This window comes from Rattus norvegicus, chromosome 16 (genome assembly GCF_021556685.1).
Source record: "Rattus norvegicus strain SHRSP/BbbUtx chromosome 16, alternate assembly SHRSP_T2T, whole genome shotgun sequence".
In the NCBI taxonomy this organism is placed as follows: Eukaryota; Metazoa; Chordata; class Mammalia; order Rodentia; family Muridae; genus Rattus; species Rattus norvegicus.
Window position 1 is genome coordinate 8,615,001 of NC_141549.1, and position 18,122 is coordinate 8,633,122.

The following is an 18,122-nucleotide window of genomic DNA, read 5'->3' on the forward strand; positions in this document are numbered from 1 at the left end:
AGGCCTGATCTGGAATGCTGCCCTGACTTCCTGACCCAGGCAGCTTGGGGCTGTGCCCTGCAGCTGCTGAAATCATCAACAACCTCGGTGATGGCTGAAGCAAGGGTAGAGACTGTATTGATCCGAGCTAATGGCTTGTAGGCAGGCAGAAAACAAAATTTATAATTGATATTGGATCGCATCGATTCAAACAACTGTAAGCTTTTGGTGAATGGGTGAGTGGGGATGGAAACAGTCAGCCCTGATGGCCCCTGGGCTAGCAGCGCCCAGACAAGGTTCAGAAGAGGGGAAGGAAGCTTCTGGAGGCTCAGCCTGCAGAGCTGAGATCAGCGCTAAGCACACCGTTGCTCTCTAAGCACAGGTGGGCAGTTCGTTCCCTCCGTCTTCGCCAGTCTGGGAAGTGATCGGGATTAGCATTTTGTTCCCTTTTATGAGTGGACGTCTGGGGCTGCTCTGTTGAGCCACTCAGCTGGGAGATGGTAGAAAACTTCAGCTCCACCTTTCTGGGTTCCTGTCGGTCGAGTCTCCAATTGCACACGATCATCACCAACCTCACTGTGCTTTTGCATAGTGTGGATAGAGGCTGTGGGTAGGAGAAATCCAACTGAGAACCCTGATGGGGGCTCGGGAATGGTTTCTCCAAGGTCACGGTTATGAGCCTAGCAGCCAACCAGATGCACTGGGTTAGGGACCCTCTTCTTACCCCCATCTCTTCATGTCCTCCTGCTGGGCAGTTCCATTTACTCAATGGCCCTCCCTGTGTACAGCTCCTTCGTTTTATCTGTTCATTCTGCCTCGGCCTCAGCGATGACCCTCCCGCCTCCTCCAGATGCCTTGGCCCCTAGTCTGACCTCGGATGGCCTTCGTCATTCTGCCCTCTCCTCTGTGTGTGCCTGGATAGCAGTGTTGTTTGTTCCCTGCTTAGCTCTGCCTGGCAGTCATCCTCCCCTGATCTCCTCGTGCTGAACACATAGATAGTCCCCAAATTGAACAACTGGATAAATGAAAGTGACCGCTGTGTGCAGCTGAATCTCGGGGCGCACCTGCATGGAAAGAAGTAAAGACAGAGCCATCCAGGTATCCCCTAGACTCTGCACCACACAGCCTCGCTGAAAAGCAAGCCAGCCGAGGCCAATGCCAGAATTTCCAGGCCGGCGAATTACTGTTTTAAAAGTTAAGATTTCCATGGGGGCGGGGGCGTCGGAGAGTAGGTTTACATAGTTACCTTGAAGTTCTTCAGGCAGAGAAGTGAGTTCCATTGTGAGGGCCCTGCTGGCTCTCCAGACATTAGGAAGGTGAAGAACTCAGGGAAGAGCGGTTGTGCAAACAGAGCCCGGGAAGAACACTAAAAGTCCAGAGAGGGAGACACAAAGAGACAGAGAGACAGAGACACACAGAGACAGACAGACAGAGAGATACACAGAGAGAGAGAGACAGAGACAGAGAGAGATACAGAGAGAGAGAGAGAGAGAGAGAGAGAGAGAGAGATACAGAGAGAGGGAGAGAGAGAGAGAGAGAGAGAGAGAGAGAGAGAGAGAGACTTAGAGCCACCATGCAATAAATCACCCGGTGTTTTAGCTCACTCCTGGGACTGCACAGGACCCTGGCAGAGCCCCTCAACCTTGGCTACAAATCGCATTAACTTTATAAAAACATCCCATTGGCCCCTCCCCAGTGCCCTTCCATTACCTCACCCCTCTCCTCTCAATCAATCTGTAGACCTCAATACTTACCCTTTAAATCAATTCGGCTCTGAAATTCGTCCTGCTGTTTCCCCAGCCTGCTTTAAAAAATCTCATCGACTTTCATAAATCACTTGTGTTTCTGCTCTCCGGCTGCTGCGTGCTCAGTGCTCTGGGGCTAACACAGCTGCAGACACGCCCACCCTCAGGCTTGCTGCAGGGCACCCAACCCCAGCACGCGTGGTCTAGAGGGGCAGATGGGCCAATGGTTACTGTAGCTTGGCCGCCTTGAGCCTTTCAAAAGGTCCTGAACGATATAGAATGTGTCCGGGGAAGACCTCTAAAGGAGACCATGAAAAAGAGGAATCGCAGGCAGTTCTCGTTAAAGAGGCTGGTGGAGAAGTGAGGGAGTCAGGGAAGAGGAAAGATTCTCAAGAAGGAATGGCTCCCAAGCCATAAAAGGAGGTCTCTGCCTAAGCCTCAGGGAACTCAGCTTTGACCAAGGGTTAGCTGTTGAGGATGACATAAGTTCCCAGGTCTAGTTCTCCCAGTTCGGAGTCAGCCAGACTCTAGCAGCAGAAGGGGCAGTTCGAAGTCAAGCTGGCCATCCTGAGGATCCCCCTGGGAATGGACTGTGTCTAAAGTGAAACCCACTGGGAGAGGGGACCATGAAGCTCCGAAAAGGAATCCAAGAGAGTTCAGGCAGGGCTGCTGCAACCCACAATTTAAAAGGCGCCTTCGTGCATCATCAGAATTCCTTAGCAACAGCAGTCAACCCAGGTGAGTAATCGCTGACCCACACTGAGCCCCTCTACAGGCTGAAGGAAACCCAGGCCCAACAAGGACTCACCTACGGATACAACAGGCAGCCCCCTAACTGGGGTCCTTGTAAGGTCCGTAGGCAGGTTAGGCCTAGACTTCCTCCAGCCTGCGTGTGCTAGCCATGTCCTGATGTGTTTGATGCTAGCCTGTCCCCTGCCTACTGCCTCCCACAGACAGTGGCTGGGTCTTTGCAGATCTTATTTGTGGTCACAGCCAAGAGCGGCGCTGGTCACAGGAAAAACTCAAACATCTACCAAAACAGTGATCTGTTCGTTAGGGTTTAGACATCCCAAAGGACGCAGTGCCCTTCTAAGCAGCTCCCACTTCAAATGCTTCACTGCGATTTACATAAATGGTTTGAGCCTGTATAGTACCACAGTGCCGTTCTTCCCTTCACACTCGACCTGTTAGGTGGGATATCTTCCTCAGCAGTCCTTGTTCCATATAAACCCTAGACCCCCAAACACACTGTGATGTCTCTGTTTGGGGCTGGTGATTTCTTCCCCTTTTGTGGAGTTTATGTTTCCTAGAATGTTCTGCAACTTGCTTTCCTTGATTTCATAACAGTATTAAAGCATACGTGGCCGTCCATATTTGTATCTGCAGATGTGACTAACTGTAGACTGAGAAAAATAATTGTATCTGTGCTGAACATGTACAGACTTCGTCTTATCATGTTTCTTAATTGATGTAGTATAATGGCCACTGACAGAGCATCTGCATGGGTACCAGGTACTGCTACTTTCTAGGAAGAATGAACGTGTCTGGGAGGATTGCACAACTTATAGGCAGATGCTGAATTTTTTATATGAGGGGCTTAAGTCTCTGAGGGGTTTGAAATACCCAGGGGTTCCTCAAATCAGTCCTAGGTGTGACTATTGATGGGGGAGACGAGGAAGGTAAGGAGTTTGCCTATTACTGTTGACCTCAGAGGAAAGGTGTTCATGGAGGAAATGAGGAGTGAGGGAGCTGAGACATTGAGGAAGCCCCAGTGGTATCAGGGGAGAGACTGAACACGGCCACATCTGCAGAGGACACTCTGGGGCCAGAGGAGGGCTGTGAAGTCATAAGGTTGGGTCCCTAGGACCCTTGTGAGTCCCAGTGATGGTGGGGAATCCCATAGGGTTTCCACTGAACATCTGGTTCTAACTCCTGTCTTTGAAAACTCCAGACTGCTCACTGCGAGAGATGACTGCAGGGCTGGGAGCATGGTGGGTGTGGGGGATGGAAGGGGCAAAGGGAGAGGGCAGCAGTGACTGTGGAAGGATGGCGGGCCCAAGGATGCGGTTCCCACTGACTGAGATGGAGCGGCCATGAGAGAAAAGGGTGTCAGGACAGGAAAGGACAGAGTCTCCCGCTTTGTGAGAGTGGAACCATCAGATGAATATTTAGTGGCGCAAGTCCACTCATTTCAAATTCTTTCCAGTCTGGATTTGACACAGAGGAACCCACCATGCTGTACAGGGCCACGTCCTACTAACTGTCATTAGACTTTTTGCATTCTCGGCTGTGGACGGGCACTTTCTCACGTCACCAGCCCTGGATTGGGGATTCTTTTGTTGGGAGAGGCAAAATTGCAGACTTATAAAAGGTGTACAGTGTTCGCAAATCATTCTCTTCTCGGCTATCTAATAAGTTAGATGATCCTTCCAAACTTTAAAAACTTGGCCTGCGCAAAGATGCCTGGTGCTGCAGTTTGCTTTGCCCAGGTGACAGAGTCACATGCCCCTATTCCTTGTCCCTGTTGGTCTTTGGCCTGTTCTCTTCCACATACTGTCTATTCACTTTTTAGACTTATCGACTGTGAGAAGCCTCTGTTCACGCCCCATCAGTCCGTGGACTGAATGCTTCCTCTGTCCTCCAGCTGCAGAGGTCAATACAACATACGTATGCCCCCAGGGGACAGTAGCTAGCTGGACAGACAGACAGCAACATCACACAGAAGACTGTTATTCATGGTGTTAAAGGTGAAGTGGGAAAAGGGTGAGCTCCTGGGGAGGAATCTGAAGAACCTCGTGAAGGAGCCATACTTGGAGTGGAGGATCAGACTCCTACAGTGTCATGTGCCTGGGGTAGTAACCATGTTACAGAAATCTCAGCAGCCAGGAAATCCAATGTCTGAGCCCTTTACCCCAGAAGCTTCAGGTTGAGCAGATGTGGAGATGGGTGACTGAGCACCATGGCGAACGCATGTGTTCTAGGACAGCTCAGCCGTTGCTAGCTGGGCAGATGGTTGTGTTGGTAGATATGTGATCATGCTGGACGTACTGTGACTCATGGCCGAGGCAGGCATGGGGCTTTCTCTGTGCATCACAAGACCATAACTGCATTTGGAGGGAGGACAAGATTCTTAGGCCTGAGTGAAAAGAAGTGCTGAAGTCAAGAACAGTGATTATTAATAAATCATACCCATGGCCATTGTCCTCACGAGAAGCTCCATGGGTCTGATAAGTAATATCTACATGATTGATCATCTGGGGAAAAAACTTGTGCCGGTTTGGCAGTCAACATGGCCATACAAGAAGAGCCTCTGGCAAACTGTAGGGCGTTGGAGTCGGTTCCCCTCTCCCTGGAGTGTGGCTCCTGGAGGGCTTGCTGTCCATTACCTGAGGACTGGTGTCCACAGCTTGACAATCAGGGTAAAAATCTCTCCCTTCTTTGCGCTGACACGTCAAGGGCAACACACGCCAATAGCATGCATGGTCATCCACATAACCACTTATTGCCCATGTTGCTTAGCACCCGTGGGCCTGTGCCCAGGGAGTCCATCTTCCCCAGAGAAGCCATCTGGCATCCGTAGACCTCATCCAGTGTATTCAGGAGACTCCATCTATGCTCATTAGTTCCCAAGACTGTTGAGCTCCGGCTGTGAGCTGCCCTGCCCAGGATGCTAGAGTAGGAAGAGAAGGTGTGTGTCTGGTGAAACGGGAAAGCATCAGGTTTGTAATAGAGCCATGAATACAGCCCTAAGACATTCCATGGTTTCAGTCGCCACTGCAGGCCACAGAGGTGTCTATGCCGTCTTCTGTAGAAGCATGAAAGGTTTTAAGTGCCTCTTGCAGATTACCTGGAAAGACAAAGAGTTCAAAATAGTCAGTGGAGACCAAGCCAACCCACCCACACCAGAGAATCCTCACTCACAGAACCACACTGCCTGCTAAGCCTTTAGTTAGAAATATCAGGCAATCAAAACACAAAATCCAGGTATGTATTTGATGACTCAATTTAAAAAAAAAACTTGTTAAAATAAACTTCAGAGATATTCATCAAATTGAGATCCTGAAAACAAAACTCACAAAACTCACAAAACTCAGTAACCAGAGGGGTACCCCTGTCCCCTCTACTCCTGGGTCCATTCTCAGATCTTACCAGAATACTGAGGTCATGTTTGCTGTCCTCCTGTCATGAACATCATCATCATCTCCTCAGAGCCCACATCAGCCAGTGTCTGTCTAGTCCAGCGCTGTTATGTGGCGAGCTAGAGCTGACGTAAGGTCAGGGGAGAGGGCAACCACGAGAGCAGAAGCATCTCCCCTGACAGTTATTCAATTCTACCAGGCATAATCCTTTTCTGCCTCACCAGGGGCCCAGCCCAGGCCCAAACTAGTAAACCTGAGACCCCAGGCAAGATGTATCAGATGTCAGGAAACTAAAGGGAACCTTTCCAGGGCCACGAGAGCTAAGGCTTCAGGACTACAGCTGTCCTCGCCATCAAGAGTGATGAGTTAGAAGGGAAAATGGAATGAGCAGGCATCCCCTAAAGAAGTGAGTCCCAACTGACTAAACACCCAGAAGATAAGAACTAATGCTATCACTTTCCACCTACTAAGTTCCGGAGTGTGAAGCCTCAAAGTATGATCTGCAGCACTGGTGGTCGTGGAGAAAGCGGTGTGCCAGTCTGCCTGTGTGGTAAAATATGGCCACTCACCATTTTGAGGAAGCAGCATATGAAGGTGCTTATAGGGACAATAGCCGTCGATAGATTTCTTCTGCTCTATGGCCCCACTGCTGGTTGCTCAGATTCAGGAAACAAATTACCCATGGAGGTACTCACCCTACTATTTCCTTTCTCCATATCATCATCACTATGGTTACCAGTTACTAGGCCAGTCGATGTGCCAAGCACTCAACAGGGCTTGGTGATCTTTCTTCCTCCCACTTACTATGCAGCAGGTCACCCTATGCAGACTGGAGTTACTGACCTGTAGAGTGTGGGAGAGTTCACAGTGCTGGCCATGTGGTAAACCCAAGTCTTTGCCCAGAGTCTATATTTCTTCAACTAGACCTCATGGCATGATTGCTAATATCTATTATCAACTTGACAAGTTCTAGACTCAACAAATATCTGGGCACGTCTGTGATGACATCTCTAGACTTAGTTCTTTGAGGTGGGAAAAGCCATTCTAAATGTCAATAGCACCATTCTCCTGACTAAAGTCTTAGCTTGAACATAAAGGAAAAAATAAGCTAGACACCAGCTTCCACCTTTTTCTGTTTCCTGAGTACAGGTGCAATCTGACCAGCTGCCTCAGACTCCTGCTGCCTTGACTTACCTTGACTGTACCGTCAAACTTTGTACCAGAGTAACTTTCCTTCCTTCCTAAAGTTGCTTTTGCCAGGTACCTTGTCAATAAGCAAAATAATTCATGCAGAAATTTGGAACCAGAAGTGGGGCTGCAATGCAGAAACATAGTACCAGGAGTGGGGCTGTTGCTATGATAATGTTCATCATGTGGTTTTTTAGACCCTAGGAGTAGAAAAGCCCTAGTGTGCTGTGAGGAGAGCTTCACAGGTGATTCTGGTGAGTCAGGGGAAAGCCAGATGCTAAAAGAAACACTAAAAACAATGTGCTTTTTAGGAAGAATAAGGACCTTGGGAACTGGGCTGGAAGCCATCCAGGATATGTTCTGGAAAATAATCTGGCTACATTCTGCCAATAGCCTGAGAACTTCTGTGATGCTGAATGGAAAAATAATTTATTTAATGGAGAAAGTTTCAAGACAGGATAGCATTCAGGATGTAGCATGGTTACTGTTCACTGATCTTCTCCAGGTTTGCAGGAAGAGAGAGAAATGAGTATGTGGGAGAGGTGGCTGGGAGGGGAGAGAATGTGCTGTGAGGGAAAGGAGAAAGTGTACAATTGCAGGTGTGCCAGGAGCTGAAAGGCAGCTATGGTTGTTGAAGAGCTTATCACCATTAAAACCATCTATATCTCTATACTAGAACAATATATCAGATGCTCTGTCCTCCTGTGCAAATCTAAATCAGAGGAGAGAGCTTGAACTGAAAGTGCCACTGGAGGGGGTCATGGAAGTTTGTACCATGGTTCCAGATGGCTGCTGAAGCCATACAATGTGTGGGAGGGGTTTTAGTTTCTGCAGTAAGTCCCCAAGAGTCCACTGTGTGGTGTTGTGAAGGTGAAATCTATGTTGAAATGGAGGTCCGAAGATTTTCGAAATATTCGGACCACAAGAAATCTGTTAAGGAAAAGTGCAGGCACAGACTGAAGCTGACCAAGAGAGATACAGGAGAGCTTGAGGCACAAGGCTTCCCATGCTCTTAGATGTCTGAATGGTTCATTATGAGTCCCAGCACTGGACAGGGAGCTACAGGATTGGATGGTTTTGCTACTGCATTTGGGTCTTGCTATGGTCCAGCCTTTACCTGCTATATCTTCATTTCACCATTTTGAGAATGTTTACTCAGTGCCTTTGTGCGTTGGAAGTGTGTACCTTGTTTTTGATGCTGTAGGGGTTCAGAGTTAAGAGATTTTCCTAGTCTCAGAAGATACCCCGTGCTTGCACTTTTGATGTGTTAGAACTGTTGGAAATGAGTTGGACTGAATGTGCTTTTCATTATGAGATAGCCATGAGCCTATGAGGATGAGGGGTGGAAGATTAGAGCTTCAGTAGAATATCTTTTGGTGTCAGGTTGACAAGGTATAGACTTTTGATTAATAAGCAATTGCCCACTTGACAAGATCTAGGAGCATATAGATGTGTAAGAAGGAGTCCCCAGATTGGGTTAGCCATCCTCTGCTTTCTGACTGAGAGTACAGTGTGACTATCTCAAGCTCTTGCTGCCATGCCTTCCCCCACTGTAGTAGTCAGAGTTTTGTAGAGAGACAACTTACAGAATGAATCTACACACACACACACACACACACACACACACACACACACATATATATATATATATATATATATATATATATATATATATATATATAGAGAGAGAGAGAGAGAGAGAGAGAGAGAGAGAGAGAGAGAAAGGGTTTATTACAGTGGCTTACAGACTGTGTTTAGTCCAGTTACTCCAACAAAGGCTGCCTACCAATGGAAGTTCCAAGTATCCAGTAGTTGTTCTGTCCATGAGGTTGGACAGCTCAGCTCATCTTTAATATACTCCAGAATTCCGAAGAAGTATGCTCTAATGCCAGTGAAGGAATGGATTTACCGTCAAGAGTGAGAGCAAATGGGCAAGAGTAAAGCAAGCTTCCTTCTTGCATATTCTTTATACAGTTTTATGGTAGAAGGTGTGACCCGGGTTAAAAGATTTATTCTCACGCCTCAAAGATCTGGATGAGAAATGAGTCTTCTCATCCACTTCAGGTGATTTTAATAGAGAAGAAAATCCCTCACAGGCGTGCCCGGCCATTTGAGTTTTAGTTATTTCCAGATGCAGTCAAGTTGACAACCAAGAATAGCCATCACAAGTCCACCCCTTGTCGACCTGACACACAATCATATCTCCTATGACATGATTAGTTCCCAAATGGAAGCAATAACCAGGTCTTAATAATGCCTACACATGATATAACTGTGAATTTATGAATTTATGTATTTAACCAGGTTACAATGACCCCTGCCATGATATAACTATCCCTGATACAACCACAAATGCGTTATAAATTTAGGGTATGTGGCAATGTTCCTTGAGGGACATTCTTTTACTCAAACTTAAATACGATAACCACAGATAGTCTCTTCATTGATGTTACATTGCGTGGTAAAGAAATCAAGGAAAAGAAACAAATATCGGCAGAAACACATTCTTAACAAAATATGGCAGAAATACTCATGTCAGTTATAATCCTCATTTCTGTAACTGGTCACGTGGTATTTATAATTACCATCCTCTACTACCCAGTCTTTGTTTGCTTCACCTTTGGCAACAATCTCAACATTTCTTGGCTCCCTTCCTGGAGGAGTGACCCATACCTTCATTCCTGATGGGTCTGTACCCTTTGCCATCTTGCCTAGATTAGGCTGAAGAGACATCTGAGGAGTGCCCAGGCTATGGTAGCACCAAGAGAAACACTAAAGGATCTACACTCCAGACACAATCTTTCTTACCTCCCATCCAATCTCCCCTTGGCAATCTGGATCAATCACACCTCCTAACACTGTTATTTTTTTCTTAGCCTGTTGTCTTAAGGACATCAGAAGCCCCAAGCAGCTATGGGGAAGTCTGAGTTTTCAGGTCAATGGAATGTTTGTGTGCTCCCCAACTCTGGAACCAAAACTTCTAGGCCAGCAGAGCGTAAGATTGCAAGAACAGGAAACAAACTTTTCCTAGTGATCGTTAAGGGTGAGAGAGAGTGGAACTGTTTCCTTTTCCACCACTTGATTCCTGAACCCAGGTGGGCGGATCCTGAGTGTGGGAGAAACTGTACCATATGTTGGATGCTGATTCAAAGCATATACTGCCTCCTAAAGAACCCCGCTCTACCTCTCTGGCCTAGCAGCCCAGGCTGCTGCCACCCAATTGGCACCATAACTGGCTGTAACCATGTATTCCAAAGGCCTTTCCATTTTTCTTTTAGACCAGCTGCTTCGAGATGGTGGGAGACATGGTAAGACCAGTGGATTCCATGGTTGTGGGCCCACTGTCACTTCTCAGGCTATGAGTTGAGTTCCTTGGTCAGAAGCCCTACTATGTAGAATATTATGATGGTGGATACGTCCACCGTTGGTGGTTTTTGCAGAAGCATTTGTGTTCATGAAAGGCAAATCCATAACCAGACAGATTAGTGTCTTTAAACTTTGATCAAGGGAAGGGTATGTTGTTTCTGCATCAAGTGGTACAGGAGAGCCAGGCCCAGTAGCCAGATGGGAGCAAGAATGCGGATCCATTGGAAATACTACTATACCATGCTCAGCTCTGTGCCTAGTGCTACTAGAAGTCAGAAGTGACTGTGTCATGGGAAGGAGCTAAGCCGTGTTGCACCCAAGCACTCTTAGTCTGATGTCCCTTCAGTTTCTCTGGAGAAACTCATTGTCTGGGATCACCATTCTCCCTTAGCATAGGAGGTGAGCATGGAGACATCTCCACTGTTCAATAAGCCAAAACACCACTGAGACAAGGCTGGCAAGACAAGTAGCAATGGCCAAAGGGTGGCTCTTTTGAACTAAGTCCTAGAACAGACTCACTAGCAACCAAGGCCAAGACCTGAATGCGAAAGAGATGAAAAATTGGAAAGACTGACTGAGCCAGTAGGAGAGTGGTATGGAAGAGAAGCCATGCATAAAGGAATTATAGTCACCAGAGGGACTTCACCGTAAGGAATAAACCTAAAGAAGTAGAGCATTGTGGATCTCAGTAACGGAGCAGAGTCTAGTGAAGGAAGGTTATATACCTCCCTCCAAGTGCATGAACTCAGGCTGCTTCTGAGTTGTTCAGGCATATGCCCTGGAAACACAAGGGGAAAGGGAATTGAACTTGCACTGCCAGCCCGGGCCCCAGGCCTCCGTGCCAGGGTAGCTGAGGTGCCGGGATGGGGTAGTGGTCTCATTCTCCACACTCACTGCGTGTGTTCTTGCCTTCCAGCTCGCTCCAAGAGCCTGGTGATGGGGGAACAGAGCCGGAGCCCAGGGAGGCCCCTGGCCCCCCACAAGCTGGGCCCTGTACTCAAAGCCGGCTGGCTGAGGAAGCAGAAGAGCATTATGAAGAACTGGCAGCAGCGGTGGTTTGTGCTGCGTGGGGATCAGCTCTTCTACTACAAAGACAAAGATGAGGGCAAGCCCCAGGTGAGGCACGGAGGTCGGGTCCCGTGGGTGTCCAGTGGGTGAGTGGAAGGAAGACCGGTATTCAAGCCTGGATCTTAACTCCCCGGGTGTTCTCATATCACAGCACACAACCAACTTCCGAAATGAAATGTTATCTTTTAGCGTAGGTAGAGGACATCCCTACCTGGCTGACGACAATGTTTACTCCCCATGCTCGACTCAGGTCTTTACTGCTTCTACTCAGGCACACGTGCACACACGTCATCCCCATTATCCAGGCCTCCAACCAATCTAACCTTGCCCTGAATCACTGTAAAGCTGTATGTCTGATGTCTCTGCCTCAAATGGGCGTCTTCCCTATCTATCGTGAGGCATGCTCCAAACGTCTGCCCTTCCACCAAGACAGGAAAAGTTCACTCACTCAGAGCAGCTAGTGGCTTCATCTGTCACGTGTGGCCTCATCTCAGACACACGATGTAGATAGATACCACAGCGGCGTTCTGTAGAGCACCTTCCGAGAGATTAGGGCAATCTACTCCCTGTGAAAGGGAAAGCCAGAGCTCTGTCACCACGGCCTCTGCACCCGTGCATTGAATCTTTATTGATCAGCAGTATTTATGATTATATCCATTCTGAACATGTGCGCATTTTCTTCCCTTGTCATTAACCACTAGAGAATTCTTTAAAATATCTGTTTACATTTAGATTGCACCAGGGATTATAAGCAACCTGTGGATGATTTCAAATGTATGGAAGGGTATACAAAGGTTACACCAGGACTTTTATTTTTATGGAGAGTGCTGGTTCTAACCCTGTAGTTAGTGTGGGATAGCCACTATACTTCTTGGGGGGAAGACTACAGATGAGCTGGAAGAAACCGTGTCCCAAGCTGTACTCTCTATCAGCGCTCTAAGTTGGGAAGGACACTCAGACTTCCTCGTTCAGTCAGGCCACAGAGCCTCCGTAGGACAGGAGACTGTGAGCAACTCAGCGGTGCCCTCAGCCTCAGAAAGACGGTGTTTCATGGGAGGAGGATGTGGACCTGGGTGCAGGAGTAGGTCAAGTTCAAAGTGAGAAAATGATGCTTCACACCTGTACGAAGTCTTCTGAGGATGTGAGAGCTGTCGGTTTGGTTTGTTTGTATCTTTTCCATGTCCCCAACACTTGCCTTAATTAATAGAAATGGGGATGAGGGCAGACTGCATGGCACAGCCTGCGGTTACAGAAGGAGTCCTCTCCAAGTTAATGACTTGCTGCCTGCACTTCAAGAATTTCAATGGTTAGCTCCATTTATGGAGGATAATTCTGCTTTCTATTCTATGGTAGTTACGTTACCTTGCCTTCCCAAAATATATTTGCGCCCAAAATGAAAAAGCGTTGCTTCGTGATGTGAATGATCCCAATCCACTGAACTTTAGTAATGGCTACTACAGTACACTTTACGTCATGCCAATTTTACTGGAAAGGTAAATGCACAAATGAATAGAACTGCTCTAGGAAGGCGGCCACATAGGCAGCAGCACAAATGGAAATGGAGTAGGACAAAACTCATGAGCATGGACCAAACTTTAGTTACAAGGATGTGGACAGTTCCAGTGCAAATCAGGGAATCCTGGTCCCATTCATCCCCTCAGCTTTATAAAAAAGGAAGACAGGTCCTGAGGTCAGTGAAGCTGATGAGGACTCTGGAGTCTATGGATCTGAAATGGATCTGAATTCCTTTTTTTTTTTTTTTCTATTCTTTTTTTTCCGGAGCTGGGGACCGAACCCAGGGCCTTGCACTTCCTAGGCAAGCGCTCTACCACTGAGCCAAATCCCCAACCCCATGGATCTGAATTCCATCCAGCTTGCTAACTATACAACTTGGGGCAGCCACTTTATCCCTTTCAACCTAGGTTTTCCTTACAAAATGGGGCAGTATTGCCTACATGACAGGGGTGAGCTTAGGATTAAATTGCACAACAGCGCTATAACCAAGGGTCTATCTCAGCTCACTGAATACTTAAACCTGAACCTGCCTGTCCATAACCCTGCTTTCACCTTCCCACCTTCCAGCCACACTGATCCCTCTTCCCAAGGGACATGGCACAGAACCATTTTCCTTCTAGCTTCCTTGACCCATCAATAGTGTTTCCTGATTGACCTATCCATGATCGATCATTCTGACACTGTGACAAAAATTACCAGAATGTCCCAGCCATGCACTGGGCTCCTGCTCTGTTCAGCCTGCAAAAATTCCTTCTGGAAGCTGTGCAAGTGATGTTAAGTTGCTAGGTGTTGATAGCCCTGAGATCACTCACCTGGGTGATGATCTCTCTACTCCAGGTTCCCCATGTGTTCCTTGCAGTGAGCCCTATAGTAGACAGGCATCCCTACCTCCTATCAGATGGCTTTAGAACCTGTTTAAGCCTTTAGAGTCTTAGAATTCCACATGGCTACCCTCTCTTCCAGAACTTGGTGGCTTCTGACATGAGCAGCTAATTAAATGGTGGTAACTAAATCCCCTCGTCACTGACCTGGATGACCTTATACCCAACCCAGGCCAGGCCAGGCCCTTTATCTCCAGAGAGAATGGCATGTCTGTGAAAGGAGCCACCACACCCCGACAGACACCAGCCTCTCCTCAAACTTCTCTTGTGACTCTCTGGGTCTGTTGACACTCCGGAGGAATGGGGACATTATCATACTCCTAACCACCATTCCATAGCAAACTCTACTCTGTTATACAGGTTCCCAATTTCAACCCACTATGTCCAATGTTACTTGTAGCTGCTATAGTGTGGGCTCAAACTGCTGTCACGGTCAACCCACAGATCTCTATTTAATTTCATGAAGTGCATGTAATAGACTAATTCTCAGTATCTGGTTCCTGGAAAATATGCTCTGTTCTCTGTTCAGAGTGACAGCACGGCCTGGCAGTCAGTAACCCCTCGGCAGACAGCCTTCACCAGCTATTATAATTGTCAGAAAAGGGCACATCCAACTGTCTGTGATGCTCCCCAGGGCTCAGGAGCCATGATAAGCATCAGTCATAGCCCATGTCTTTGCTCTCTCTTGAAGCCTTAATCACTTCTCCTCTGCCCTTCTCAGGCCTGGGAGCCCAGCCACGGACAGCATAGACATGAGGCAAGTGGCTTGCCTCAGACAAAAAAGGCCAGGTAGAGGTGCTTCGCAGAGCCTGGCATCTGCTTGCACCCTTCCAGCCTTCCCCAGAGCCTGCTCCAGAGGCCTTCTAGCAGGTAGACCCTCCAGTTTGTCCAGTGAAGGAGTCTAGGGTTTTATTATTATTCTTTTGAGGGTGTAATTTCCTTCCCCTTGAATGTTTTCTCATGGTCTGAAGCTTCTTCACATGTTTGGTGACCAGCTCCATGCATTTCCATTATTTGGTGTCTTACGGTTTTACTGCTGTGAACAGACGCCATGACCAAGGCAACTCTTATAAGATCAACATTTGGGCTGGAGAGATGGCTCAGCGGTTAAGAGCACCGACTGCTCTTCCAGAGGTCCTGAGTTCAAATCCCAGCAACCACATGGTGGCTCACAACCATCTGTAATGAGATCTGGTGCCCTCTTCTGGTGTGTCTGAAGACAGCTACAGTGTACTCATATATAATAAATAAATAAAAAAAAATAAGATCAACATTTAATTGGGGCTGGCTTATAGGTTCAGAGGTTCAGTCCATTATCATCAAGGCGGGAGCATGGCAGAGCCCAGGCAGGCCTGGTGCAGGAGGAACTGAGAGTTCTATATCTTGTTTTTATGTAAAAAAAATACTTAAAAAAAGATATTTACTTCTTATGGGGGGCAGTAACCCAATAAACAGATTCTGTGTAATAAAAACCACAATGCCAAAAATTCACCTGCCCTTTGAACTCATGTCCAAAGTCTCATCGGAATAGGAATTAAGGGTAATTAATTAAGGGGAGGGGAGCATCTTGTTCCTAAGGTGAGCAGGAGACTCCTCAGGCAGCTAGGAGGGTCTCAAACCCACCCCCAAGTGACACACTTCCTCCAACAAGGCCACACCTCCTAAAAGTGCTACTCCCTGGCCCAAACATATTCAAACCACTGCACTTTAGTTATCTAAGGCCTTTAACTTCGAGATCCTTGGCACTGAGTAGAAATGCACGACGGTAGAGATATAAGCATAATCTCCAACATACGGAAACCTACAGGAGCACGAGAGGAAGGGTCTGAAGCCAGCCGCTCCACAGCCAGTGTGGATGCTGGCAGTTCAGCACTCATAATAAGCAAGAATAAACTAGATTCATCTGCCTCGTAAGTACCAGGAAGTTCAGTGAGATTGGGCTTAAAAAGAGAAGAATAAACAAGCAAAAGGATGGAGAAAATACACACCAGTTACTTTGACCAAAAAAGAAAGCAGACTGGGCATTTAGAAAAGCCAGGCTCGGTGGCGGGAATGCGCCCTTCAAAATTCCTTCCCAGCTAATGAAAGATAAAGTAAACTCCAAGCTTCTAGGTGAGGGCAACAGATTTAGAAAATCTGATTTGGCTGTTTCGACTCCCTAAACCTCCCTAAGACGTAACAAATATGTCTGGTCAGAGCGAAGAGGAGGGAGGCAGCCTCTGCTGCTGGAGCATGCTGGCCAGAAGCAGCTGAGCTGGCTCACTGACCGCCATTCCAGCCAGGGCTGAGGGCTGCATAGGAGCCTCCAGCTTATAGAACAGACCAGTTCCAACAGGCTGGAACTGGCCATTCTGGATATGGAGGAAGAGGAGCAAAGACCAAGAACTAGGCTGAGAGTCAGCTTCAAATGCTATCAGAGGATTGGGGTGGCAGCTCAGTCAGGTGCTTTGAGTGGAGCATGAGGGCCTGAGATCAATGCCCAGCACCACCATAAAACACAGCGTACACCTGCGACCCAGGGGCTCGCTAGGCAGACAGTCCGGCTGAGGCAGAGAGCTAGCCCCAGGTTCAGCAAAAGACTCTTTCTCAAAAACTTTGGTGAAAAATGATTGAGGGACATCCTTTGGACCTGAGCATACACTTACACACCTGGACACATGCACATACATGTGCACATATTTGTAAGCATGTTCACATACATGTATAAGTCATACCCATTAGACTTCCTGTGTGGCACTTATGTGTAAGATTTTACACGCACACACACACACACACACATACACACACACACACATCCGCACATGCACACACGTGCACACGCACACACGCTCGTTCGCATGCACACACTCATGCGGGCGCATGCGCAAACACACACACACACACACACACACGCACGCACGCACGCACGCACGCTCACTCGCACGCACGCACGCACTCGCGCATACACACACATACACACATTCAGCCCCTGGGAAAAGGTGGTAGGCAGAGCAACACTTCAGACCAAGGATCCAGCCCTAAGTGAGGGCACTATGGTCCCCCGCCTCAGTATTCACTTCATATTTAGCTTCTAGTCCCTTCAGTTAGGAGCAGCTTCTTCCCTGGTCAGAGAGGGGAGAACTTTGAGGGCTTGCTAGGGCCATGGCCTCGGTGGAACACATCATGCTTCGAGTATTCAGCACCTTAGAGGTAAAGGGCTGAGTGGCAAATGTAACATAGACAAGAACAGGAAGGAGAGGGAAGAGGAAGAGGAAGAAGAGAAGGAGGGACAGGAGGAGGAGCAGGAGGAGCAGGGGGATTAGAGTGGAGAAGGTGTCAGGAGTAGAAACAGAAAATACCAGGGCAAGACACCCCATATTTAAAATTCTTTGCCAGGCCTGAAATTCTAGAGCTAAGGCCAGATTGTTTATCATAGGTTCAAGGCCAGCATGGGCAACTTAATGACCCCACCCCACCCCCTTTCAAACTTAGAAAAGTAAAAATGCGGCTGGGCATGCGGCTCAGTGGTAGAACACGGACCAGCATGTGCCAGGCCAAGTTCACCCCTAACACATCACAGTAGCAGGGAACTGCCTTTCCCATCCTCTGAGAGAGACCAGTACAAACATGGAAGCCACAGAGAACCAAGTCTCGTGAGAAGTCAGAAATAAGGCTTCCAACTTGAGACATCGGGGTGGAGAGGGGAAAAGAACAGAAGCATGACAGCCAACTGCACAGGCGCTCTAGAAAGGCAGAGAAGGAAAACACAGAGGCCGAGAGCTCAGAGAAACACAGAAAGCTTCTCAGCGCGGGCGCGCACTCGGGATAGGCTGATGACGCAGACGGCGCTAGGAGCATGCAGGAAGCGGGAGAGGGGGTGAGGGGATAACAGTCTCAGCTGTGCTTGGAATCCTGCAGATAATGCCTGAAGCTTTAGACCAAGACACCATAAACATGGCATTTGGAAAAAGAAAGAATCCCATTAAAGAGACAGTGGAAAGTGCTGGTTCTGACGGTGGCGGGGGAGGAATGAGTTACTGTCTTGTGGCCTTGTGGAGAACAATTTTGTTCCTTGGATAACTTAGCTCTTTGAAGTCAGTAAAAATAAAGCCACAGTCATCAATGTGGATATTGAGGATATAAATAAGCTAAGTCAAAGCCACCAGGTAAGGCTTGGGGTAGACCTGGGGATGACCTGTGAGGACAATGCCGACTGATATGTCCGTGTTGTCTTGATTTCTCACAGCAGACTATATTCACTC

General features: G+C 47.8%; 1 protein-coding gene across 6 annotated transcripts in view; it reads left to right on the top strand.

The window, feature by feature from the left end:
• The window catches only part of Arhgap22 (Rho GTPase activating protein 22), a 157,500-nt gene that overhangs the window by 44,741 nt on the left and 94,637 nt on the right, over window positions 1-18,122 (top strand). For all 6 annotated transcript variants that reach the window (NM_001436722.1, XM_087588215.1, NM_001436723.1 and 3 more), the window contains 1 exon segment: window positions 11,334-11,533. In NM_001436722.1, the coding sequence (NP_001423651.1) occupies window positions 11,334-11,533 (200 nt within the window).